This window comes from Rhamphochromis longiceps, linkage group LG16 (genome assembly GCF_057381845.1).
Source record: "Rhamphochromis longiceps isolate RC_006_pf linkage group LG16, R_longiceps_female_GT1.1, whole genome shotgun sequence".
In the NCBI taxonomy this organism is placed as follows: Eukaryota; Metazoa; Chordata; class Actinopteri; order Cichliformes; family Cichlidae; genus Rhamphochromis; species Rhamphochromis longiceps.
In genome coordinates, this window is record NC_140572.1 from 20,988,946 (window position 1) to 21,015,715 (window position 26,770).

Below are 26,770 nucleotides of genomic sequence, written 5' to 3' on the forward strand. Positions count from 1 at the left end.
CTGAGTGCAGTCAGTTGCCCATAGACATTGCCTGATGAGTGCTAATGAATAAATAGAGTGCACCTGTGTGTGATCTAATGTCAGTACAAATACAGCTGCTCTGTGAGGCCTCAGAGGTTGTCTAAGAGAATATTGGGAGCAATGACACCATGAAGTCCAAAGAACACACCAGACAGGTCAGGGATAAAGTTATTGAGAAATTTAAAGCAGGCTTAGGCTACAAAAAGATTTCCCAAGCCTTGAACATCCTACGGAGCACTGTTCAAGAAATGGAAGGAGTATGGCACAACTGTAAACCTACCAAGACAAGGCCGTCCACCTAAACTCACAGGCCGAACAAGGAGAGCGCTGATCAGAAATGCAGCCAAGAGGCCCATGGTGACTCTGAACGAGCTGCAGAGATCTACAGCTCAGGTGGGGGAATCTGTCCATAGGACAACTATTAGTCGTGCACTGCACAAAGTTGGCCTTTATGGAAGAGTGGCAAGAAGAAAGCCATTGTTAACAGCAAACCATAAGAAGTCCTGTTTGCAGTTTTCCACAAGCCACGTGGGGGACACAGCAAACATGTGGAAGAAGGTGCTCTGGTCAGATGAGACCAACATGGAACTTTTTGGCCAAAATACAAAACGCTATGTGTGGCAGAAAACTAACACTGCACATCACTCTGAACACACCATCCCCACTGTCAAATATGATAGTGGCAGCATCAGGCTCTGGGGGTGCTTCTCTTCAGCAGGGACAGGGAAGCTGGTCAGAGTTGATGGGAAGATGGATGGAGCCAAATACAGGGCAATCTTGGAAGAAAACCTCTTGGAGTCTGCAAAAGACTTGAGACTGGGGCGGAGGTTCACCTTCCAGCAGGACAACGATCCTAAACATAAAGCCAGGGCAACAATGGAATGGTTTAAAACAAAACATATCCATGTGTTAGAATGGCCCAGTCAAAGTCCAGATCTAAATCCAATCGAGAATCTGTGGCAAGATCTGAAAACTGCTGTTCACAAACGCTGTCCATCTAATCTGACTGAGCTGGAGCTGTTTTGCAAAGAAGAATGGGCAAGGATTTCAGTCTCTAGATGTGCAAAGCTGGTAGAGACATACCCTAAAAGACTGGCAGCTATAATTGCAGCAAAAGGTGGTTCTACAAAGTATTGACTCAGGGGGCTGAATAATTATGCACACCCCACTTTTCAGTTATTTATTTGTCAAAAATGTTTGGAATCAGTGTGATTTTCGTTCCACTTCTCTCGTGTACACCACTTTGTGTTGGTCTTTCACATGTAATTCCAATAAAATTGATTCATGTTTGTGGCTGTAATGTGACAAAATGTGGAAAAGTTCAAGGGGGCTGAATACTTTTGCAAGTCACTGTATATCCAGCTACATTATTACCTTGCTTTTAATTTATAATAGTAAATATAACTAATGTTATATTCCATGTAGGTGCCATGACCCTGACATAGGCTCTTTTCACAGAAAACATTTTGATCTCTTACAGCAGAAGCAGAACAGGCGTCTGTATAATGAATGGTGGCTGAAGCTGTGATTTAAGGGTTTTGTTATTGCATGCAGGCTCACTGTCACTCTGACGTGCCCTTTTATAAGACATGACATTGTAGTTACTGGTAATATGCTGATATATCAATTTTTAGAAGTTATAGTTTTTCAAATGCCTGTTCCAAACCACAAAATCAAACTATATATTTTCATAAACAAGCAATCTGAGGTTTCTGAGTGTCATCTTAAACGTGACTTTCACTTGCCAAGGTACGTGTCAAGCATTATTATTATTATTGTTATTATTGTTGCTTTAATGTCATTTCAAACAGTTTTTCCAGATAAGAGGAGTAGGCTATAACTTACAATCCAATATTATTTCAACACAGACTGAGTTATATCTCCACACTACACATGAATCTGCGCTAGCCTCTCAGACCAAATTTAAGACCTTTCTATGTTCATTTTATAGCTGTTAGATCAAGACAACCCCCCCATCTTACTGGACAAATGCACCAATTCATAAAATTGAAGTATTATATATTGCATAATAAGTCTTAACTGCGACTTGTGCAGTTATATAATGGCACTGCTTTTGCAGATGCTTCCACGCATTGAAACCTGCGAAATCGAGTTTACGTCTGTAGATGGAGCTCTTGTAACTGTAGATATCTTTTTTTTTAAACTCCCGCTAATCCAGCTGTCACCTTACTTAAAGACCATGACAATGCTTCAAGCAGAAGTACAAGTGAAGCATTTTAAATACTACAGTTTCCTCATATTAGAAAATTGAAACATGAGACATACAACATGAGTGTGACATAGTGCAGCGTGTGGTGCTTGTCTATCTCTGACGTCCCAAGTTTTTAACAAAAGCTACAAAAATCTTGTACTTTCACAGAAAGACAAGAGTTTGGATTATTCTAATCAGGGTTTTTAAATATGTGTGAGCCGCTGTAATCGGGCACAGTTGTAATGAGAATGCCTTCTTGTGCACTTAAGAGTGGTTCAAGTTTGAAGAAATTCAATGTATTTATAAAACTAAAAATGTTAGCAGCCCCATTAGTTATACCTCCATGTGTCACAATTTGGTAGGCAGATGTTTCACAAAAAGTCAGTTGCTTTGTCATTTTTGTGCAATTTTTTCTTCCGTTTTGGCCATTTGCTATTTGTTTGATAGACTCCTTTTTGGCTGTCTTATCTGTACAGGAAATCTGATGTGTTTTAAGTTCAGTTGAGATTACACAAACATGTCTCCAGGCTACTTACAAAAGAATGTGACTTTCATTGAATCAAATAAGTTAGGCTTCATACAGTGCTTCATGTACTCTCTGTCCTAAACTTCACATATGTGATTACAGTCCAGAGCCTGAAAGTGGCTGTCTTATTTGACAAACATCTACACATCTCATACAGGACAACAGATTTTCTCTGATGTCACATGGCAGGAGATGACTTGTAAGTCCATTGGGCAACATCTGATAAGAATCCAGGCCTGAACGCGTCTACACGCATGCAGTAAAACCTCAACTTTAACTATGTGGCCTGATGTGTGTGAAAGTTCAAGGATGTAATCATCACCGTGTAGACTTTATTCTTTCTCATGTAAACGTTAAATAAAATACATTTAAAGCAGATACACTTCTATCATTTCTTACAGGTTTTGGGGATATATTTTTTCAGTAATATCCCTCACGATGTAGAAAAGAAGAAGTTTTACACTATTTGAAATAATAATGATAATTTAAATGTGCTTATTTTTGCCAAAAAAATGTTGTTACATTGTATTGCTTAGGCAAGGTCTGGAGGATGAACACAGAAGGCGTAGAGGTGGTGAAGTTTAAACACCTGGGGTGATTTGTGACAGAAAGATGTCAGCAAGAGTTTAAAGATGGTATAAGACCATCTTATTTTCATTGGGAGTGACTGGGAAGGATTAGAGATGAGAACATCAGAGGTACAGCTCAGGATGGGTTAGGAGATATGCAGAGGAGGAATAGTGGATACACTGTGTGAAGGATGTTGAAGATGGAGCTGCCAGGCAAGAAGAAAAGAAGAAGAGCACAAGATTCATGGATATGGGGAAGGAGGACATGCTTGATGTGACAGAGGAGGATGCTGGGAAAGAGTGAAATGGAGGTAAATGATCCGCTGTGGCAAGCCCTAAAGAGCGCAGCTGAAAGAAGAAGAAGACACAGATTCTTCCTTCTAATACAGCGAGCTATAAATAGATGCATGCTGACCATTCTTTGCTTCAGATGGTTCACAGTTTACACTGATGCTGGGACACAGAATAAAATAGTTTTTATGGTTTTTCAAATATGACACCCACAATTTCCTCTTGTCATTTGTGATCGTGGTTGCCTCATGACGAAAAATTATATATAAATATATTTTCAGTTTAAAGTTAGTTGAAATAAAGCATATCTTATCATCACAATTACTTGTACAGTGTGTCTGAATAAGAGGAACATCATGTAAATCTGAAATCGGAAGCTCCTTTTTTCATGTTATGTGAATACCGGTGAGTGGCATGTTATCAATAATCACTAGATTTGGAGACTATGTCTAATAATAGAAAAGATTTATATGGGTCGAGTGAGAAATTCCAGTATTGGGAAGTGCTTGCTCACCGTGCCCCAAAAATGGATCAGTGAGTGATAAACATCTTATTTGCTTTGTACACACAGTTCATGCCAAGTCCTGAGAATTCGCCAGGCTATTTTTAACACAAAGATTTCTGAGGACGTTCAATTCAGGGGACCACGAGGGCTGTTTGGAAAGCTTCAGCAATGTTTCTTGAAGCTCCTTCTCATGGATTTTGAGTTTTGCATTTTGGGTCATTGTCCTGCTTTAGGATTCACCCTGCATTAAAAACATAGTATTTCCACCCCCATGCTTACTAGTGTTCATGATGCTACTATCAACAAATGCTGTTCCTTCTTTCTCTAAACATATCTTTCATGACTCTCAAAGAGCTCAATTTGAACTTTATCTGTCAACAGCACTTGTTTCCAAAACGACTCTGGCTCATTATTGTTGTGAACGCTTCAGACACTGACTTTTGCGAGGAGGCCGCAGAGAAAGTTTCCTTTCCTCCTCGACATACATCCCCATTGTGCAGCCTTCGCCAGCCCTCCTGAACATTCCTGCATTTGCTTTGCAGTCACTTGGGTAACTTTGTGTTGGCTTTCTGCTCAGTAGGCTTGCAGTTGTTCTTAGTCCTCTGAATCTCTTGTGGATCCCCTTAACTGGTAACTATTAATAACAGTTAACTTCATTTTAGATATCTAGTCAAGCCTAGAAACACCCACTGTAGAATAACAGGCCTACCAAGTTAATGAGGTTTTGTGTGTCTTACAAGTTTTGTGCACAAACCTTTGACTGCTCTTTAACTAATGAATTCATTAGTACTAATGCTACTGTAGTGTGGAAGCTTGAAGATCTCTGTTACTATGGACATAAATGCAGACGCATATTAAAGTTCATAATGAATACTTTCTAAACTGGACCATTTAGCTTTTGTAGTTCTGATGCTCTCTGAATGCTTCCAGGTTTTAAATTTGTGAGCCAAGTTAGCTAATTTAACTCAAACATGCTTTAAGACAAAAGCACGGATCCTATAGCTATGTTTACACTCTAAACACAAAAGTTGTGCTACAGTATTTATGATCAGACACAACAAAGTTGGACAAAGAGGAGGGGAAAGATTTGATTTATTCTTCTTGTTAGTCTTCTGCCTCTCTTTTCTTTTTCCTGTCTGTTTCCTGCCCTCACGTTCTGTTTCACTGATGACTGGTTTCTCATTAATACGCTGTTAAAATCTCACATACATTGTGTAATTTCATCTTAACTGATACTACATCTGCTATGGATGAACTATCCCAAATGGCACATTTCTGTGCTCCTTGGCCTCAAGGTGGCTCCACAACTACACAATAGATTTAAACAGAATAGAACACAATAGAAAAAAAAACATAAAATAGAACTTTATTGTTTGTTTTTGTTGTGGTTTTTTTTTCAGAAAAGGACTGTTTATCAGCTCTTGGATTGCCAGCAAAAGAAAAAGTATCCAACAAAGTTACATAGTGAGGTGTGCAACATGATAGTAAACAGTGCAACGTGTGGTCCTTCCAGTACACCTGGCTTTCTTTGGGAGTCGACCAGTCTGGATATTTCTGAGAAAATGTTAGTCATTCTGATAGCAGACACGTCTCTGTGATCTTGACTAACTGAACTAACATTTTACACATACAATACTTCCACATACCACACCCAAGATACAGGTGCCTTCTGCAAAAGAGATCTGTGGTTTGTCTTTCTTAGAAGAATCCAAAGAAAGATATTATAAGAAAACCCTGAAAACAAACTTAGAAAGTACCAGCCTCAGTCAAATCAAATCGAATGACTTTTTATTGTCACATCACAGTGCTGAGTTCCTTACGATTACACTTTAACTCCTAAGTTAACATTTGTTAGGACTTTGACCGTGAATTAAAACAATACAGCAGCTGCTGAGATGAACAGCGTCAACCTTATTTATAGGCACCTGCCAGACGAAGGACTTGTCCTTGGATATTGTGTCCTACATTTCTCTTAATATGCAGGGTTGGTACTAACAACAAATTCGAGTGACCTAGACTACACGAGACACCAGAGGTTTTCCCAAAAATACCTTTTTGGGTTAATAAAGAAAGTATTCACAGCTGTAACGATCCAGCACAATCTCCCAAAGTCACCTGTTTACCGAATGCTTATTACTGGTGTGAACGTGAGTTATTCTGCACCCCAGTTCTCCCGCTAACATTTCCTCTATTTTGCTTGAACATTGAATGAGGTAGGGCAGCAATGCGTGGATAGAATGAACAACAATGTTAACGCACTGCAGTGTGAGTCATATCAAACCAGTTAGGCGGGATAGTTTTTGTTTTTTTAACAAGTTTTTAAAATGGCTGTTGGAAAATAGTGTACACATATACTTCTAACCTTCAGCACTAATCCAACAATACTAGGAAGTCAAACCTACAGTGCAGGAACAACCACTAAATAACTGGGACTGTAAAGTGTCTTGCTACTCTCCATCTGTAACGCCTGTCTTGTATAACAATATCTAGATAATTGCAATCTCATTTGGCTTTTAAATGTGGAAGGCTTGCAAAGTGAAGAGTGTATCTTCTTCTTTTGTCTGTGTGCACAGATGTGCTGTTAAGTGCAGTGAGCCTTTTCTGTGTTTGATCGATCTGCATGCTGACTTCAAGCTCTGCATCAAGTCTTATTCAAGTGAAACAAAATTGTCTTACTATTGCTAGGCTGAGGCTCCTTCTAATAGATGGCAAAAATAACAAACTAGTATTTATTTGTAGTCTATTTATAGTCATTTCTATATTAATTTCACATTAATTGATCTCAGGTTTAAGTAAAAATTGTAATCTATGATCGCATTGTCACTCTTTGTGATTTAAACTGCCACGACGAGAAGGACAAATGTTGTAAAATTACTACTGATATAGAATCTAAAAAAAGCACACAATAAAAATGTAACTACTGTTCATATAACAGACTACCCATTACATTGCACACCTACTGTTCTTTGACCTGAAAATGTGTTGAAATATAGTGATTAAAACATGCACTTTAATGGGCAAGTGACCAGGCTGTTATTTTCGGGTTCAGCACTCATCCTAAGCAATTAAACCACTTCAAGGCATAAAAGCCTGTTTATAAATAACCTCACAACCAACAGGCCAGAACCAAAATTGTCAGTTTGTTTAATCCACCCCCATTCGCAGCTGTTCAATCTAATTCCGATCAACACCACAGGTTTTATGACTGCGACGATGAAGCAATACAGAACGGCCGGTGTACACTGGAAACTCAAAGTCTTTTCAGATCTCTTGGGAGAGGCTTGTAAAGGATTACTCATTCAACACATGACACTGGGTTGCATTATTTTGGCATAAATAAATAAAAAAAATCATATTGGTATTTCAAACAAAAATGTTTTGGGACAGTTCGGAGGTGCTTTTCGTGGGAAAATGTAGATAAAGCAATTCAAAACAACAGAAAATAAAGGACACTAAAAGTGAAGAGAGGAAAAGAAAATCTAATATGTAGGTCAAAGGTTAAAGAATTGTAAGATCAAAGTGCAGACACTTTCACTGCTCTCTGAATAGATTTTAATGTTTCGAGTGGGGTGGATTAATAAAAAGGCTTATTTGAGTATACAAACTTCCAAAATTCTGTATTTATTGAAGTTCAAGCAAAGCATCGGCATCAGCTGCTGGTGGTGTAATGGTGTGGGGGATATTTTCTTGGCACACTTTAGGTCCCAAAGTAACAACTAAGCCTCATTTAAACACCACAGCCTATTTGAGTATTTTGAGAATGTCCATCCCTTTATGACCACATTGTACTCATCTTCTCATGTCCGCTCCCAACAGGAAATCACACCATATCACAAAGGTCAAATCATCTCATACCAGTTTTCTTGAACACGAAAATAAATTTTCTATATTCAAATAGCCTCCACAGTCACCAAATCCCAAACCAATGTGTTTCTAGCACCTTATATAATCCATGCCACACAGAAGAAAAGCAGTTCTGAAGCCAAAAAGGGGCTGAATGCAGTACTGGCAAGGAATACCTAATTAAGTAGAGGGCGGGTGTATTTATTCCACTATGTGATTTCTTCTAGGACGTTATAGAGATATGATGTAAAACGCAAATAATTTAGACAGGGATAAAAACAATAACAACAACAAAAATCATTCATTCATCCATACACATGTTAGTTTACTGCAATAAAGTTTCCTACCTCTTCCTCATCTCTTCAATCAATGATGCTTACTGGGTACAAAAACCTTGAGGCAAATAATTTACTATTAGTCTCCCATCTGACTTAAGACTGTAACTAAGGAAAAAAGGGGAAAAGGAGCCCCTCTCTAGCAATTAAGCGCTCAGGCCATAGTCTGGTAGGGAATATAACTAGGTTTTACCAGCAAAATAAAAAAGTTTAAAGTCCAAAATAGATTAAATTTAAAAATAAAACAACAACAAACAAAAACACACACGCGCTCACAAAAGTCAATCAATTCCCACTTCCTGGTGAAATCGAAACACACCGCAACATAGTGTCGCGCAACAAAAACGCAACCGAAAGAGGCGCAATGCCTGCTGGGAAATGTAGTCTTTCACGAAATGGAATTTTCCAAGATATCTGCGAGAGCAGAGTGAGTGGAAATTTACTCCGTTTCCCTCCCTTCGTAGTATGCAGAACTGTGTCTGCCGTGCAGGATGTTTTGTTGAAACTCAACCAGTAGAATCATATTCTTATCTGTCTGCTGAGGCTGTTGACGGTTATTATCATGGTCAGGGCAACATGCCTGATTACAGCAATATCTTTTGGATTATTATTGTTATAATATTGTTATGCTCTACAACCTTCTGGTACATTCTTTATATTATTTGCTCAGTAGTAGTGCCAGCTGTTTTAACAGAACCCAAGCTGTGCGGTTGATTATAGTGAGTGTTTTAACTTGCACTGCAAGCCTCTTCTAACACTATCTACACTATGCAACATACACACGCACAAACAGACACACACTGAAGAATCGGAGCATGCAAATATTTGCAAGCGGTAACATTAATGCACACACCTACTTCACATGCACACACTATTTAGGGCCCACTCAACACAAGAGGTGCTGCTGTCTGATAAGAATGAGACACTTGCTTTTCTCCCAACTGGATGTAATGTTATTATGATTGTTTTTAGAGAGCAAAGCTCATGTGGCTCAGCTCTGTGTTGCAATGGAGTGATGGCACAACAGTCACTATAAATTAGGTGTTGATGATTGCTGGTGTTTTCTCTTGTTGCTCTACAATGACAACTATTTCCTCCAGATTGCAAGCCCGACTTGGAAAATGAAAACATGTGTTGTTGCAACAGCAAAGTATGCATAACTTTATTCCTCTGATGGGCATTGTTGTTGGCATGCGGGCCAAAAATTCCTTTCTGGGGAGACTTCAGAAAAAAATAAATCTCATTAGGAGCTACACTTCAGTGACCTGGCCTTGAATGGGTTTCTAGCAGTTTCCCCGATTGGCAGCAGCTCGAGACCTTCCAGGTGTGTTAGTTCAGGTTAAGCAGCCACCTTGGTATCTAATTAGGGGTACATAAAAGATTATGGAAGATTTGGCAAGCTTAGGGATGCTTTGTCTGATCAGCAGTGGAAAGTTACTAAACATTTAGACAACTTTACCCAGTTAGACAAACCAGTAAATACTAACATCTATTCTCCATTTTCACGTTTAAGTAAACCCGACACTTTTTAATTTTCACGAGTTCGTAAAAATGCATATGCCTAACCTACTTATTTTGTTTAAGGACAAGCAAATGATCTTCCTCATTCAAAGCACGCTGAGGAAAAGGGTGGGCGTGACCCAGGACTCTCGACTTCCCGTTGAATCGCTCAGTGTGCACCTGCCTGTCTTCCTAAGCTTACATAAACAGACAGGTGACCAGGAGAACCAGTAGCCTAGTGATAATAAACCGGAGCAATTTCTAGTAGGCGGTATTTTGCGCCCTGTAACACGTCACGGGTGTAATACACGTGTGGGGCGTGGAATCGAGCGGATGCCTATAAGGAGCGAGGGCAGCATTGTCTGACGGGCATCACAGCTTTCTGTGAAAGTCGGAAGAGACACGCCGGCAGTTAATGTGAAGTCCACAACCTGGAGAGGCGACCTACGTGAGCCGAGGAAGCTGCGAGCATTCAGTACGAAGACGCTTCTCCACACACATCTCCGCCTATGGGGCGTGGAGAGAGACGGTTGTGAATCTCTTTGCTTTTGGCGCGTTCGCGAACACTAGCGATCCAGGTACATGTGTAGCGACTTGTTTTGACTTTTTTTTTTTATCAGCAGAACCGGTGAGTGTGTGTGTGGAGGCTGAGCTGTTTTGTCAATAAACCAAAATATCCGAGCACGTGCCAGCGGGAAGTCCATTGAGGCTGCTTTTATTTAAAGCTACGCTAGGTCTCATTCAATGGGGTGCCAACTGACTGTTGAGCCACCAGACTCATGTTTTACAGCTGACGTCAGGCAGGGGGAAATGACGGATGTTTTAAAGGGTAAAAAGTGTGAAGGAGTACGCGTAGAGCCGTCCGTGTGTGTTTGGAAACGCGTCCGGCATCTCGAGGATGGCTAATGATGACGACTGCTATCTCTTGGAAGATGCGCAGTTTTTGCAGGCGGATGAATGAGTGACTGTTCTAGAAATTTCCCCCCACTACTTAGGTGCAGTTGGGACTACTTGCCTGACCGTGGTAGACTGGTGTCGCCCTCCTCTCTGTATTCACAAAGGCACTCTCAGGCTGTCAGGCACATCTGGCATTGTTTTGTACACTAACTATCCATTATACCGCTGCTCTCGACGATGGCGTCAGTCGGCCTTTGCTCCAAAGCCCTTGATCGCTTATTGTGTTATTAGACATTTAAAGCAGAGGTGCCACATTTGGTGTCTCCTTGTAGGCTGCTGTGACCGTTGCCAGAGAGCGACATTCATTTAAAATCCGGCTGTGCAAAGTAAGCTGCTCAGCATAAGTTTAGTCCTTAACGACTCCTTAAATAAATTGCAGCTTCTGTTTATCCTCAGGGTTTATATATTTTATTGTAATTCGTATTCCCAATGTGGTATTGGCACATGCCAGGACACGTTTGTCTTGGCGTGCATCTCTGCTGTCAAGTAACTGCTATGCACTTGCACACTAGACCTTCTTAGATAGGTCTTGGCTTAGAAACAAAAAAGAAGAAGAAAGAAACTTTAACTACATGGATTTATTAATGTGTTATGCATGTGCTAAAGTCTGCCCCGTGGCATTATTTAAACCCATGATGTCAGTATGTGGGAGCATGCTGCGCGAGTCCCCATCCTGGCATACCGGGGTGTTGGTGATTGAGCTTGACTCTTGCATTAAATAATGATATTGCAAATACAATTCTATTTGTCTGCTGAATGAATGAATGCTATATTTCAGAGTCTCATGGGCAGTTTGTGGTGAACACATGGAGCGCAGGCCTTGATGATGAGATGGTAAAATGAAAACAAAGGCTTCTTTTACAGAGAGGGATGGTTATGCATAAAGCATGGTTGTGAAGTCCGATGCGTGGGGTTATTTTCTCCCATGCATGGCAAGCTGAAACCTCAGGAGGGGCCTGGCAGCCAAGTGTGTGTTTGTATGTTTGTGTGTGTATGTGTGTATGAGACTGACACAAAACAGATGTGCTCTGACATCCCCTTGCATATTACTTTTTGCTGACACAAGAATTTTATTTTAATCCATCCCTCTTGTAATCTTATGTTCCTGCAGAATTTGGAATATTTAGCATATGCAGAATGCAGTTAGCTATAAACTTTTGGTGCAGTTAAATGTCCTTCTAATTTCAGGAGTGGAATATGACGATGCCAGTTTAACAGATTCAGGTGTGTCCATAAAAGCAGACATTGTGAATCGGTCCTTGTTTTGTGTGGTATATATAAAGGAGCTATACTCCTTTAGCTCCATATTTAAACTTGTAGCCCTAAATGTATTTTTGCTACCTGTTTATTTTAATGCGCTGCAAGTTTTTGTGTAAGGCACAAGTCAAACTGCACATTTGGTAGTGGCGCAGCGGCATAGTCTTTGCCACATTTCATGATGTCTTACATAATGCTTCTTTGAAGGTTTTATAGTAGTGTGGCTTGAGTCCTTTTGTGTTTAAACAGATTAACGAGGAAAGTCACAGGAAGTCTAATCCCACTGGAAAAATACTAGAGTTGCAAAGCTGGAAATGAGCAATAATATATTGAGCTTCATGTAGTTTACTGAGCATATTTTCATATATTTACATATATTTTCTTTTATTAGTGATTTTTGATCTTTTTATTTTTGTCATCAGATGCAACACATTTCTGTAATTTTTTTTTTTTTGCCCCCACTACACTTCAAATCAAACCTCTAATGTGGTGTTTTTCTTTGCTGTCTTTCAGGAATTTTAACTCTTGGCTTTTCTAGACCAGAGACGTGCAGCATCCTCCGCTTAAAAACTAGAACGACCTCAGTGCCAGTGGATAACCCCATCCAAGTAGTGTATTTGACCAGACAGTGGATCTTAACAACTTCCATCCAGACAGCAAACCAAAGCACAACATTTCCATTCCATTTAAACAAGTGCAAAATAAGTATATTTATATATTTCCATTTTTCTTTATTTTCTTTTATTTTTTTAAAGTTTCCTGTAAGACTTTTTTTTTTTTTTTAAACATAATCTGTAAAAAAAATGGCTGGTGGAATGGAAGCAGTGGACATAGCTGTGGTGGCACTGTATTTCGTCCTGGTGCTAGCCATCGGGTTTCTTGCCATGTGGAAAGCCAATCGCAGCACTGTGAGCGGCTACTTCCTGGCTGGACGCTCCATGACATGGATTGTGATAGGTGCCTCGCTGTTTGTCAGCAACATTGGCAGTGAACATTTCATTGGCCTGGCTGGGTCAGGAGCAGCAAGTGGCTATGCTGTAGGAGCGTGGGAATTTAATGCACTTCTACTTCTGCAGCTGCTTGGCTGGGTGTTTATCCCTGTGTATATCCACTCAGGAGTCTACACCATGCCAGAGTACCTATCAAAACGCTATGGTGGCAAACGACTCAAGGTTTACTTTGCTTTCTTGTCTGTGCTGCTTTACATTTTTACCAAACTGTCTGTGGACTTGTATGCTGGAGCTCTCTTTATTCAGGAGTCCCTTGGATGGAATCTCTATTTGTCTATTGTTCTGCTTATCAGTATGACTGCTCTGCTCACTGTCACTGGTGGATTGGTGGCAGTGCTCTACACCGACGCCCTTCAGGCAGTGTTGATGATCGGTGGAGCCCTCACCTTAACCATTATGAGCCTGATCAAAGTCGGTGGGCTAGAGGGTGTCAGAACTAAGTACATGCAGGCAGTTCCTAATGTTACCGCTATACTAGCCACTGGAAACTACACATACTCGCCTTCATGTCGCATTGACCCTAAACCAAACTCGCTGAGCATCCTTCGAGGTCCCCTGGATGAAGACATTCCTTGGCCAGGTTTTCTTTTTGGCCAGACGCCTGCATCTATTTGGTACTGGTGTGCGGACCAGGTCATTGTCCAGAGAGTACTGGCAGCAAAAAACATTGCTCATGCAAAGGGCTCAACACTCATGGCTGGATTTCTCAAAATCCTGCCCATGTTTCTAATAGTCATTCCAGGAATGATATCCCGCATTTTGTTTGCAGATGAGATTGCCTGCATCGGGCCGGAGCACTGCATGGCTGTTTGTGGTTCCCAAGCTGGCTGCTCAAACATTGCCTACCCACGTCTGGTCATGGCGGTGATGCCTGTGGGACTTAGGGGTCTTATGATGGCAGTCATGATAGCTGCCCTGATGAGTGACCTTGACTCGATCTTCAACAGCGCAAGCACAATCTTCACCTTGGACATCTACCAGACATTTCGGACGAAGGCATGCCAACGCGAACTGTTGATTGTGGGCCGCATGTTTGTTGTGGTCATGGTGGTCATCAGTATTGCCTGGGTGCCTGTCATTATTGAGATGCAAGGTGGACAGACATACCTCTACATCCAGGAAGTTGCTGGCTACCTCACTCCACCAATTGCTGCCCTTTTCCTTCTAGGTGTATTCTGGAAGCGATGTAATGAGAGAGGTGCATTCTGGGGAGGCATGACGGGTTTTACCCTAGGTACCATACGACTGATCCTGGCATTTATCTACCGTCAGCCTCACTGTGACCAGCCAGATAATAGGCCTGCCTTCGTTGTTCGAATTCACTACATGTATTTTGCTGCTGGGCTGTTCTGGATTTCAGGGTTGGTGGCAATTGTGGTCAGTCTCTGTACTTCTCCACCAGATAAGGAGCAAGTTCGCACCACCACCCTCTGGGGGCTCTACAGCATTGAAATGACTCCCCCTAAGAACAGAGAGGAAACGTACCGGCTGACTGAGAAGAACCACTGTAATGGTGACACAAGCCTGCGTAAAGAGCTGCCCCCAGACGTTAAAAAAGAGAGGTGCGTGGACGGGATGGATATCAAACTTCTGGTCCCTTCCACAGACCATGACCCAGCAACACCAAGTACAGAAACGTCCCCTGCCACCACTCCTGGAGCCCAGATTGGTAACAGAAATATGGAGACAATCAGAGCAGAGGAAGGCTGCCGTAGTGGTGCGGAGACGAGCAGGTGCATGCGTTTGCTGGACTGGGTTTGCGGCTATAAGGGAGAATCGCAGAGCGCTCAGCAAAAAGGGGCGAAGGAGGACGCGAGAGCCATCGCCGAGATGCTGTACGAGCCACCTCGAGTCAAACTTCTCCTCAACCTGGGCTTGGTCTCAGTCTGCTCTGTGGGCATCTTCATGTTTGTTTATTTTTCACTGTAGTAACAAGGACCGAGTGGGGTGGGAGGTGTCTGGGGCTTTTAGAAAGAGTTGACTTTTCAGAGATGTATGAAGCTCTGTCTGTAATATTTACAGTTATATTTTGTAGCTCTCTAACAGGGATCTAAGCTTAGTGTAATCATTTTTTTTAAATGATGAAAGCTTCTTCACATTTTAAAAAAACCAAACCAAAACAAAAAACTATGACTTCTCTATGACTCTGAATCTTATTTGACACTAGCGTGTCAATTTTGTACAGTGCTTATTGTTATTCCTGTATTCAAAATATCTACTGGGATTTTTAGAATTGTTGTACTCTAAGTGAATTCAATATTTGCCTTATTTGACATATGCACTTGTCTTTTTTGTATTGTGAAAATAAATGTATTCTGTGATTTTTTTTTTTTTTTTTTTTTTTTTTTTTAAGCTTTTTATTTTACTCTTGTTCTCAGTGACTGTAGGCTTAGTTGCTGGTGTAGCATACATATATTGGATATTAACAAATATCCATTTATTTTTAATTTTTTCTTTTTATTTGTTTGGTTGAGGGGCCATTATGAACTTTGGGGGGAAAAAAAGAGTTAATGCTGCGAAGCATTGCATTCGCTGCTGGTATTGAATATTACCATTATATTTATTGTGATTATTATATCTGTTTGATTTAGCCTACTGAAGGTGTTGCATCTAAATTTAGTGAAACTTACGGTTAATATTTAATGTTTTTAATATATACATCTTTTGCAGTACAGAGAGAAAAGAGAGAGCAGAAAGAAGCACAAGACTAATAATGTTGTTATTATCGCTACTATCATTTCCCCTTGCAATGAATGACATAATGTAAATGGTCCATTTGAATTGGCTGTTTACGATGTTGTCACTGATGACCTAAATCAGGGCATAACTGGAGCTGTACTGCTATTTTTATTATACTACATTTCCTAGTAGTGTGTTTTCTTCTTTGTTTTCATTACTTTCACTGTTATTTTTATCTTTCTGTGACTGTATTGTGTTGAAAGTTCATGTACTAATATTGTATCGTAACAAAAAGTCACAAGTACCAACAGTCATGAGTTGAGTTGAGTTGTCAGATTGTGTTTTATGCAAATTTCATTTTGTGCTCTACATTACTGAAATTTGTCTCTATTGCATTATGTCCACATTGTGTACAATATACTTCAGGGCTCACTGCATCACCTACAATGTACATTTCTTCTATAGCAGGCTATCTGTTGTGTATCTACTGTGTGTTAATGTATTTCTAGTGCACTGCAGTGCTGAAATGTCATTTAATCTTGTTTGAAGTGCATCTTTTATGAACCTCCTACCGAATGTGTCTTAGTGTGCAATGTTAAAGTGACAAAACATCGACGAACACAGACTTTAAGTTTTTTAAGTACTGAAACTTTGTGCATTAGATACCACATTTCTTCTTTTCTTTTTTTTTTTGTTTGTTTAAAGTCATTTTCAGGATTTTGTTGTTCTGTCATGTAGACAGTTTTAGTTAGCATTAACAGATAATGCTAAGCAGAAATGACATTTCAGGCATTTGTTGACAAAGTAGCACTTTACTGGACGAGCTTAATCGTGAGATTATTAAGAGCAATTCAGCTCTTAATTTAAAAAAAAAAAAAAAAAAAGCAATTCAGCCAGGGTGCTTGAAATCATTGGCCTTCTAGATTGTGGTCATTGTTCCCACAGTGTAACGTGTTCACGCATCAACACCTCATCCCCAGAATACAAAAATAAACGAAAAGTACTGTGTTTGTATGTATTTTTGACACCAATGTTGAATGACCTCAGTCCAAAACGTCAGTTTTATAATGTGATAGGCCAATCCCTATCTGTGTCAGGCGTGAATGATGCATAACATGGAGGATGGTTAACAGACGATTGCTGTATGAGTATGGGGAAAGAGCTTTAAAACGCTTTCTTTCTTTCTGAGAGACTTTACATTGTTATTTTTATGGATTTTATTTTTAGAGATTGAAAATAAAGTTTTCGTGGAGACTAAAGCCAGATGTGTTTTCGTTCTTCATAGTCAAAGAAATGAAACGAGAATGAAAGAGTAATGAAGTCACTTCTGGACAATAATAGGATTAAGTTGAAGTATGCAGCAAACGATTTGTTTGCTGGTGGCGTTTGCTGTTATTGCAGCATTATAGGCACATTTTATTGCAGTGTAATTATCTGCTGGTTCCAAGATGCAAGAAGTCATAGGCATCTGTTTAAAAAAACAAACAAACTGCTAAATGGTTTTAATTCAGATTAGTTTAATTATGGACCTCACTTTTCAATTCCTCTCTTGTGGTTCTGTTGGTACTGACTTTCATTACAACTTCTGAATAACTGCATTGTGTCTAAATGGCATTTTGCAACTTGCTGTGATTGAGATGTTGTTTTCAGAGCTGCTGAAGAGATGAAGGATTCCATGTTGGATTTCTATAGTAGCAAATTTTTCATCCCATGTGTGTGCAGTGTTTATATATGGAGGGAGCTTTTACTTATTGTTGACCAGGATTATATAAACCCTGGCAAGGCTCTAATAATCTCCTCAGGGCCAGACAGGGATTGGGTGATTCCAGGCCCACAAGATTTAACCAATCAAAAGGCCAGCATCGGTGGCTTACAAATCTCCACTGCTTACCAGTTTAGCTCCATACATCCTTTTATCCTCTGGCGACCAAACCTCACACTTCTGTAATTTTCCACAATTAAGGGTGGATTAAAAGTTACATTGTGAAAACAGACATTCATCATGCAAATTTTCTTGGCATGAAGCACAGATGCCAAAGGCAAAATGCTATATTGTACGGTAGGGCTGGGCCATATTATACCGTTCACGGTAATACCGGTATAATGTTAGGCAACGATAGGAAAATGAAATATCGCGATAGAATATGAGTAAAACGCGCATGCGCAGTGCCTTTGTTTTCATACGTACATGGCCGATTGTTGAGTGAAACAGATGAACCAGAATTGGTTTGTAAAAATGGTGCAACTTCAGTGATGTGGAACTGGTTTGGTGTTTGTCCGTCAGATACACGACAAAGCACATTTTTTTGCAGAACATGCAAGCGGCCGTCGTTATTGTCATATTTGTCGGACTAAGATGCTCTTAAATCTGGGAGTAATCTGGGTCCTAAACTCTGTATGCTTCTGGTCAAACGAACACTGCAGCATCACTAAGAGTTAAAAACTGTCTAAATTCTTTCATCTTTAATAAAACGATCAGCATTGCTGCTTTACCAGGTGTAACTATGAAGTTTAACTTCCAGGCATCCATGAAAACAAAATGCATTACATTTAACGGAGTTAGAAGTTAGCAGGAAGCTAGCGGAAGTTAGCTCGCTAGTTTCGCTAGTTACCTAAGCATGATATTGCATGTTCTGACTGAGAGATTTCTGAAAAAAATCAAACGTACAGCTCTGCTATCACTTCCAACATAAATGAAGACAGGAAACTAAACAGCAGTGACGTTTGTAGGGTTACTGAAGTTGGGCTAGCTGGTATATAATTATGTGCTATGTGATCGCTAGCGACACAGCTATGTTAGCATAACATAAACAGTGAAGCTGGAGGACGAACACTAACACTTTTCCACTTATAAAAGTTAACGTTAAGGTTCCTCATGGTTAGAGACAAATGCAATCGCATGGCAGGATGCTGTAAAAGGACCAAACTTCAGTCAGGAGAACAACTGAGATAATCCATCCACAATACGAGGTTAGTCATTAATATACTGCAACAACATGGGAATAGAGCAGCTGCCAGAGAATTCAACATTAATGAATCAATGGTACAGAAGTGGAGGAAGCAAGAAGAATGAGTTTAATAAAGTTTGATTTATCTGACTGCTTTGTTTTGCTTAATGTGCCTTATAATCCTGTGCACCTTATGGTCCGAAAAATACATACTGCACACTGCAGTTTAATGTTGCAAAGCACCTCTTTTTAACTTCAGTGAATATTATACATGGTTATGCTCAGTATATGTCAGCCCATTTCTACTGGAAATGCCTTTTGGTTAAACTTTCAGCAAGGAATTTGCATTTGCACTGTTACATTTTTATAAAGCTTTAATGTACATAAAAACCAGCTTCTTGTTTAAGTGAAAATAAATGATAGGTTGTCTTTTTTGCGCTAGTAATGTTGTGGAGTTGTATTTTGTCTCGCATCAATTATATCGTCAGTTATATCGTTATCGCAAATTTTCAAATATATATCGTGATAAATATTTTTGGCCATATCGCCCTGCTCTATTGTACGGTTAGGTAATCTGTTGACTAATACGGTGTGTTTTTTAGAGTGACACAGTCATCACTGCCATTAACTGCTTCTAGTCAGAGGGTGGTATTTAGTGGCCATGATCTGTTTCAATTTAGACGATGACTCATATCAGCGATGTCCTGTGACTCCCCATAGCAACAAGTTAGAATGTAGCATTCACATTTCAAAGGCGGCTGTGTGGGTAGCACATTGGAATAAAGGAAGACAAACACAGACTTTCCTTGGCAGGTTTTTCTGAAGGTGCCATGACCGAAGCATGTTAATTAATAACTTAGAATTGTCACCTGAAACCCTGCCTGCAGATTCTCAGTTGGTTTTGGGAAAAGCATTGTTTTGTTAGAACTGTGTCACAATGTTGACCTCCCCGTGAAGACATGATTAATGTTTATGGATTATTCATACAAGGATGAGGACCATAAGTGTCTGAGCATGTATAGCAATGGACTTCATTTGCCTCTTATGAAAGAAAATCTGATAAACAAGGCAAAAAAAAAAAAAAAGGTTTAGTGAGCTGATCAGGCAATTCCTCCTCTATGGGTACTGGTGTAGCAGTTCATTTATTTTGAAAGAAAGTAAGGTAACCAAGAACATTTGCTGAAGTGTATGTAATGTAACTGTATGTAATGATAAATCAGAAAATGTTGCCTAAGCTTTTTAGTTCTAGGCCACTTTGCTTATTTTAGGTTATTTTAGGTGAAAGGTGTTTAAACTATTTTGTGGTTGTTGCCTCGGAGATGGACTTGACAGAACATGCCATGACCGGATCTTGAGAAAAAATGAATACATGGCATGACTGAATAGCTTGTGGACCCACCTTTAAGAGCAATAAGTTGAAGTACTCATTTTCTGTATGTGTTTGTCAGTCTCTAAAATTGCCTAGTCTTTTACAACATTTCTTCAGTTTATTGAGGTTTGCCAGCATTCATTTATGCAGAGGTCTTTCAATTAGGTTAAGGTCTGCACTTTGACTGGGCCTTTGCAACACCTTGATTCTTTTCAGCTGCGCTTGGGATCATTGTCCTATTGCTTGACTCAGTTTTGACTTAGCTTTCTTACAGACGACCTCACATTTGACTCTATTAGTTTTCAGAGGAGTCACGCTCAGCTCAATTACTGCAATCTGTTTGTTTTACAGTCACAGGATGTAAAACAAACCCAACTCATCAGCCCTCCACCAATGTGCTTCACGGCTGGCATGAGGTGTTTGTCCTTATATGCTATGTTTGGTTTTTTCCACATGTGGTGCTGTACATTATGAGCAAACATCTGCTCTTTAGTTTTGTCTCCAAACGGACATCGCTCTAGAAGCCATACTTGTGACGTTTGTAATTCTGTTGTTGTGTTACTGCTTTGTGTGTGTGGACGAATGTCTGTGTATATAATGCATATGGTCCCTTCTGTTTTACTATGTAAACCTTTGTTTCATGTGCAGCACTTTTGTTAAACTTTGTTGTCTTTAAATGTGCTTTATAAATACATTTGGATTGGAGTTTTTTTCTGATTGTACTGTCATGAACCTGTTGAACCTGAATGCCAGGTGAAACTGTCAAAACCTCTACTGTCACAGAGGTGCTCACATTCACAGCTGATCACTTAATCAATGTGTTTCATTTGCAGCACCTGGCTGCTATTTACCTGCTTAATTCCAATTGAAGCAGGAGGGGGGGACTTCTTTTTTTTTTAGTATTGCACAGTATTTCTTTTTCACATGACCTTATATTCCCCCCCTCTACCATAATATATACACTCACCAGCTACTTGATTAGATACACATGTTCAACTCCACATTAACAGAAATACGAACCAGCCAGTCACAGGACAGCAACTCAATGCATTTAGACATGTAATAATGGTGAAGAGTGCCTGCTGAAGTTCAAACTGCGCCTCAGAATGAACAATAAATGGATTTAGGTTACTTTGAACAAGGTTGCTGTTGCCAGATGGGCTTCTCTTAGTATTTAAGAAACTGCTGATCTGGGTTTTTCTCTTGCAGTCACCTCTAGGATTTAAAGAGAATGGTCCAAAAAGAGAAAATATTCAGTGAGAGGCAGTTTTTTGGGTGAAAATGCCTTGTTGATGGCAGAGGTCGGAGGAGAATGGCCCGACTGCTTTGACCTGATAGGAGAGCAACAGTAACTCAAATCACTGCTTGTTACAACCACGCTGACCTTGTCCATCTCTTTAAGAGCTCAGTGTACCCATCTTCTCATAGCTGATTCCAGAAGGATAATGCACCATGTCACAAAGCTCAAATCATTTCAACCTGATTTTCTGAACATGACAGTGAGGTCACTGTGCTCAAACGGCCTCCACAGTCAACAGATCTTAATCCAACAGATGACCTTTGGGAGGCAGAGTGTTCATGACTGAAAAATAAAAATGATTGGCCAGCTGTGATGAATAAAGAAAAAAAAAAAAAAGCAGACAAACCTAAAAGTATTCATTTTCTTTCCCAGACATTTTTTGTTGGTCATAACTTAGTTAAGTACACTTTGAAGCTAATATTACGAATATAAATGCATGGAAGTTGCAACTGCAATAGCTCTTCTTCAATAAATTCACCATCATTATTATTAGTACTGCTACATCCAAATATCCCCATTTCAGATACAATACTTTAAGATCCTCCATTAAAACCAACAACCTGCTCTTAAATTAAAGCCACAGACTGGGATTCCAGCACTCTGGTTTTGTTGTGATTTCATATCACTGCTGAAATATACAAGAAACCACTTGACCCTAGTTATTTAAAATAGTTGATTTCTTGTTGCCATATTGCTGACTACTGTAATTCATTATTATCAGGATGTCCAAAAAACTCACTGAAAAGCCTTCAGCTAATCCAAAATGCTGCAGCAAGAGTACTGACAGGGACTAGAAAGAGAGAGCATATTTCTCCTGTTTTGGCTTCCCTTCATTGGCTTCCTGTTAAATCCAGAATTGAATTCAAAATCCTGCTCCTCACATACAAGGTCTTAAATAATCAGGCCCCATCTTATCTTAATGACCTTGTAGTACCATATCACCCTATTAGAGCACTTCACTCTCGCTCTGCAGGCCTACTTGTTGTTCCTAGAGTATTTAAAAGTAGAATGGGAGGCAGAGCCTTCAGTTTTCAGGCCCCTCTTCTGTGGAACCAGCTTCCAGTTTGGATTCAGGAGACAGACACTATCTCTACTTTCAAGATTAGGCTTAAAACTTTCCTTTTTGCTAAAGCATATAGTTAGGGCTGGACCTCCCTTAGTTATGCTGCAATAGACATAGGCTGCCGGGGGATTCCCATGATGCATTGAGTTTTTCCTTTCCAGTCACCTTTCTCACTCACTATGTATTAACAGACCTCTCTGCATTGAATCATATCTGTTATTAACCTCTGTCTCTCTTCCACAGCATGTCTTTTATCCTGTCTTCCTTCTCTCACCCCAACCGGTCGCAGCAGATGGCTGCCCCTCCCTGAGCCTGGTTCTGCCGGAGGTTTCTTCCTGTTAAAAGGGAGTTTTTCCTTCCCACTGTTGCCAAAGTGCTTGCTCATAGGGGGTCATATGATTGTTGGGTTTTTCTCTGTATCTATGAAGCGCCTTGAGGCGACTTATGTTGTGATTTGGCGCTATATAAATAAAATTGAATTGAATTGAATTGAATATATCATTCCAACTCTCTTACAAACAGGTTTTTCTCCTCAACCAGCCCTCACTCGACTCATACCTTCCCTCGTTCCCAAGAGGAAACTAATGATATTGTCCTTGTGGAAAAATACTGGCATCCAGGCCATGCTTTGTTCATTGTCCATATTGGACAGTGAAAACACAAACAATAGTCTGAGCAAATGCTTGAAATGACAGTTTGGATAGAAACTGTGTCAACATTACAAAGTGTCAACAGCTACATGTAATAACCATCAAGTAATACATTTGTCATTACAGCATGTATGCAGCTTCATAAAGTTTAATGACATATTAATTGTTTCTTATAAATTGGATCAAGAATAGTCACAGAACAAAAGGCTATATTTTAGGACAGAATAGGCAGAACAACACAGCAGTTTCAGAAGACAATAAAGTGCTGTTTATGGTCCTGAATGGATGTTGAGGAGGAAAAGGTTTCCCAGTTAAACATAGCAACTTCAATGTAACGTACTTCTTTAAAGCAAACATGGGGTGACATATACAGTACTTCCAAGGAGCCAGATGTTCAAGAAGCTGCAGCAAATGGTGAGCAGTATCTAAAAGTAATTTCCTTAAGAAACAGGAAATAAAGCCTGTTAATAAATGACGTTAACATGGAGGAAGAGATGTACAGCCGTCTGTAAAACATGGTGGGGGCGCGGTCTTTATTTATTTATTTTTATTATTTCAACCAGTGGTGTTGGGGAACTTGTCAAAACTGATGAAAGAATAAACAGGGAAATGTATTGTAAGATTTTAATCAACCACATGATACCAAAATTGATTGGTAGCAGTTTCACTTTTGAGCATGACATCGATCCCAAACTCACTGTGAATGCAGTAAAAACACACCTGGACAGAAAAACACACAATGCAGCACTATCAGTCATTGATTATGCTTTCCAGAGCCTGTACCACAACTTTACTGAGGCTGTGTGGGATCGTCTCGACAGAGAACAGAACAAAAGGCAGCCAACAATCAAAGAAGAGCTTTGATTGTTCCTTATAAAACCCGGAGAATTATTCCTGAAGACTGCTGTAATAAATGACAATAAAGCGTGCCTAAGAGAGAAAGAGAATGGTAGTAATAAGAAATTGTGGTTGTAAAACTTAGAATTGCACATATTTTATAAACTGGATTTACATTTTTTAATAAATTGCTGCACCCATTTCTGATTTTCCTTGCAAAATATCATAAAATGAGGTGTGACTCTTTTCTTTTGCAGCAATACTGATATAGATAGAACACCTGTGATTATATAACATTAGATGATATATCTTTTTTCAGAGCTCACAAGAAAAAAAACTAAAACAAAATAGCTGGCACGATAGATTGCCACCTGTGCAACAAAATAAAACAAAGAAACAAACAAAAAAATGCCATGAAGCCACTTCTTTGTTCAAGCACAGGTAATCCCCTGCATTAAACCTCCACCTGCTTCACGCTTTAGTTGAATTAAGGTATGTAAGTCTCTACAAGTCTGAGTTTCTAGCAAATGCCCCCCGGCTGGTGGCTAAAATTCACACCATATTGCCAACTGTATTCACTCACCCATCCAAATCACTATATTCAGGTTTTCCAATCACTTCCACGGCCAGTGGCCACAGGTGTGTAAATTCAAGCACCTAAGCATAGGTCGCTCTCAGGAGCACCGTCGATTCCGGCATGGCATCATGATAGGATGCCAACTGTGCAACAAGTACCGTCATGAAATTTCCTCACTGCAAAAATATTCAACAGTTAACTGTTAGTGGTATTACACCAAAGTGGAAGTGCTAGAGATCAAACTTCATGCGGCCTCCAGATTATTGTAACAGTGCGTAGAGAGCTTTATGGGTTTCCATTGCTAAGCAGCTAAATCCAAAGCTTTGTATCATCAAGCACAATGGACAGCATTAGATGCAGTTGTCATGATCCGACTGTGTGCAGGCAGGAAGAAGAGCTTTTATTGCTGAACAGAAAACTCTACAAAACCTAAACTGGGAAGAATCTAACAAAACACACGCATTGTTGCTATCTCCTATCCACATGTAAGTAAAAGAGGTTGTGCAGGCCATACCCCCTGTAACCCCTGCAAAACAATAAAAATATTACTTATTATTTATTTTTTACGATTTTCTTGGAATGAACAGTTTCTGGTGGGACTTTTGTCTTCGTCTGATCCTCGCTCTAAGTCAGTAGCTGAATCCAGGGGCATGTGGATGTTGCATCTTGTTCAGTTTAAATGCAACAGCTCTGCAAGCTGAGTTTATAGGGCTTATGTTTCCTAATGCCTTTATCTCTGCTCTGACATCAGGGAGGCAACGACGACAGAATTATTCATGAAGCCGCTGAGTTTGACAGAGATAAGTGGCAGAGAATTGTGGGTGGTCGATAACCCTTTTCTTTATTACATTCAAATCTATTCAAAACTATTACTGCGTCACTGGGAGCTGGTACGTAAAAATTATGATCCTACCTGTCAAAATATAAATGAGTACTGCTAAAATAAATTAATCATAAGTTAGTACAGTTTCTTTTAATTAATATAGTATTAGTATAAGTTATGTGCAGAGGTTGCACTGCCAGTGAGGTGTGCCACTTCTGTTGGGAAATGCAAATCTGATGGAAGTGGTTTTTTATTCCAGTAACCTCCAAGTATGTTCCAGGAAAGGCAACCCAGCGGCTTTCTTTTTTTTAAAATATATGTCTGACTTCACAAGATGGTACGATAAGGTAACTTAACCTGAATACATTCAGTCAGCCATTTAGTGACTCTTGTGCTTTAATAGTAAACCCAACTGACCAATTTCAATGTCAGTCAGTTCACATGATGTCGTCCAGTGCAAAAACTTTCAGGGCTGTCAGCTTTGTAGGACAAGTAATGGTCGTTGTTAGCTGATATTTAAGATCACATTTTACTTAGGTGTTGTTCAAAGATTTTTTAAAGTATGTAAGTATATAACGAAAGCGATAAATATTTGTTATTAATGCTACTTTGAGTGTGAAATGAACATGTTGCAATGAGCTGAGCTAATGAGATAGCTGCAAGTTGTAAGTTGTATCGTGCGCCCTTTTAGGTCACGTTGCTATCCAGACACTTTGAAACATCAAAAATGTCTCTGTTGTTCTTTCTTATTGAAGTGACAACGGAAGCAGCCATGTATGCAATGTGCTGTGACCTTTCAAATATACGGCAAACACATAGTCAATGCATTCCTGACGTTCCAAATGCACCGCACCGACTAAACTATGGCGGCATGCCTGGGATTCTGCATTAATCCATGGAATAGGGCTTCAATGGCAAAAGGAAATATTTACCTCTTTTAGAAATAACAGCTGGGAGACTAGTGTCTAGGGCCCCAACACAATAACTGCGAATCACTGAAGCCAGCGAGGTCTTTTCCTATCTTTCTGGGTCAAATTGACCCCTGACAACAACATTCTTGATGAGTTACACCTCAACAACACAGCTGCTGATAAAGGGTTTGCTCAGAGAGAAGCAGCAAGTTATTGATATGATGTGCAAAAAAAAGTAGACCAGTTTAGTTAATACGCAACCAGCTAAATCCTTATCAATGCCGGTCAATACTGTATGTCATTATAAAGAGATAAACAATCCTTATCACTCTTCTTACATTAGTATTATCATAGGACAGTAAACTCACTGCAATAACTTAAGGCAAATAGGTGAGAGTGAATGGAAATATTTAAGAGTGTGTTATATTTCAGGCCCTCCAGGGTTAGAACTTTACTCTCCTGCCATGTGTTGTATTTCTTTAATACAGGCACGTGCTGTAATAGAAAAACATCAATTTTCCATATGGTCAGCACTGTTACCAAAGTCTGCTTGCAATAGAAATAAAAGCAACATCATATTTGCAATT

General features: G+C 39.7%; 2 protein-coding genes across 5 annotated transcripts in view; one reads left to right on the forward strand and one right to left on the reverse strand.

Moving 5' to 3' along the window:
- dop1b (DOP1 leucine zipper like protein B) overlaps positions 1-8,614 on the reverse strand; it is a 35,887-nt gene extending 27,273 nt beyond the window's left edge. For all 3 annotated transcript variants that reach the window (XM_085383693.1, XM_085383692.1, XM_085383691.1), the window contains exon 1: positions 8,315-8,614. The gene's annotated coding sequence lies outside the window, so the exon portion shown is untranslated. The remainder of the gene's footprint in view (positions 1-8,314) is intronic.
- A 1,376-nt stretch (positions 8,615-9,990) lies between these two features.
- Positions 9,991-17,138, forward strand: slc5a3b (solute carrier family 5 member 3b). Of its 2 annotated transcripts, XR_014907919.1 has the most exons (3): positions 9,991-10,380; positions 12,530-16,439; positions 16,481-17,138. XR_014907919.1 is itself a non-coding variant. In XM_085384759.1 (2 exons), exon 2 carries the CDS (start codon positions 12,820-12,822, stop codon positions 14,953-14,955), a length of 2,136 nt encoding a protein of 711 aa, XP_085240885.1. In that variant the 5' UTR covers positions 9,991-10,380; positions 12,530-12,819; the 3' UTR covers positions 14,956-17,138. The 2 variants fall into 2 exon arrangements, 1 of the variants encoding a protein (XP_085240885.1); XM_085384759.1 differs by having other exon boundaries at positions 12,530-17,138.
- The last annotated feature ends 9,632 nt before the right edge of the window (positions 17,139-26,770 follow it).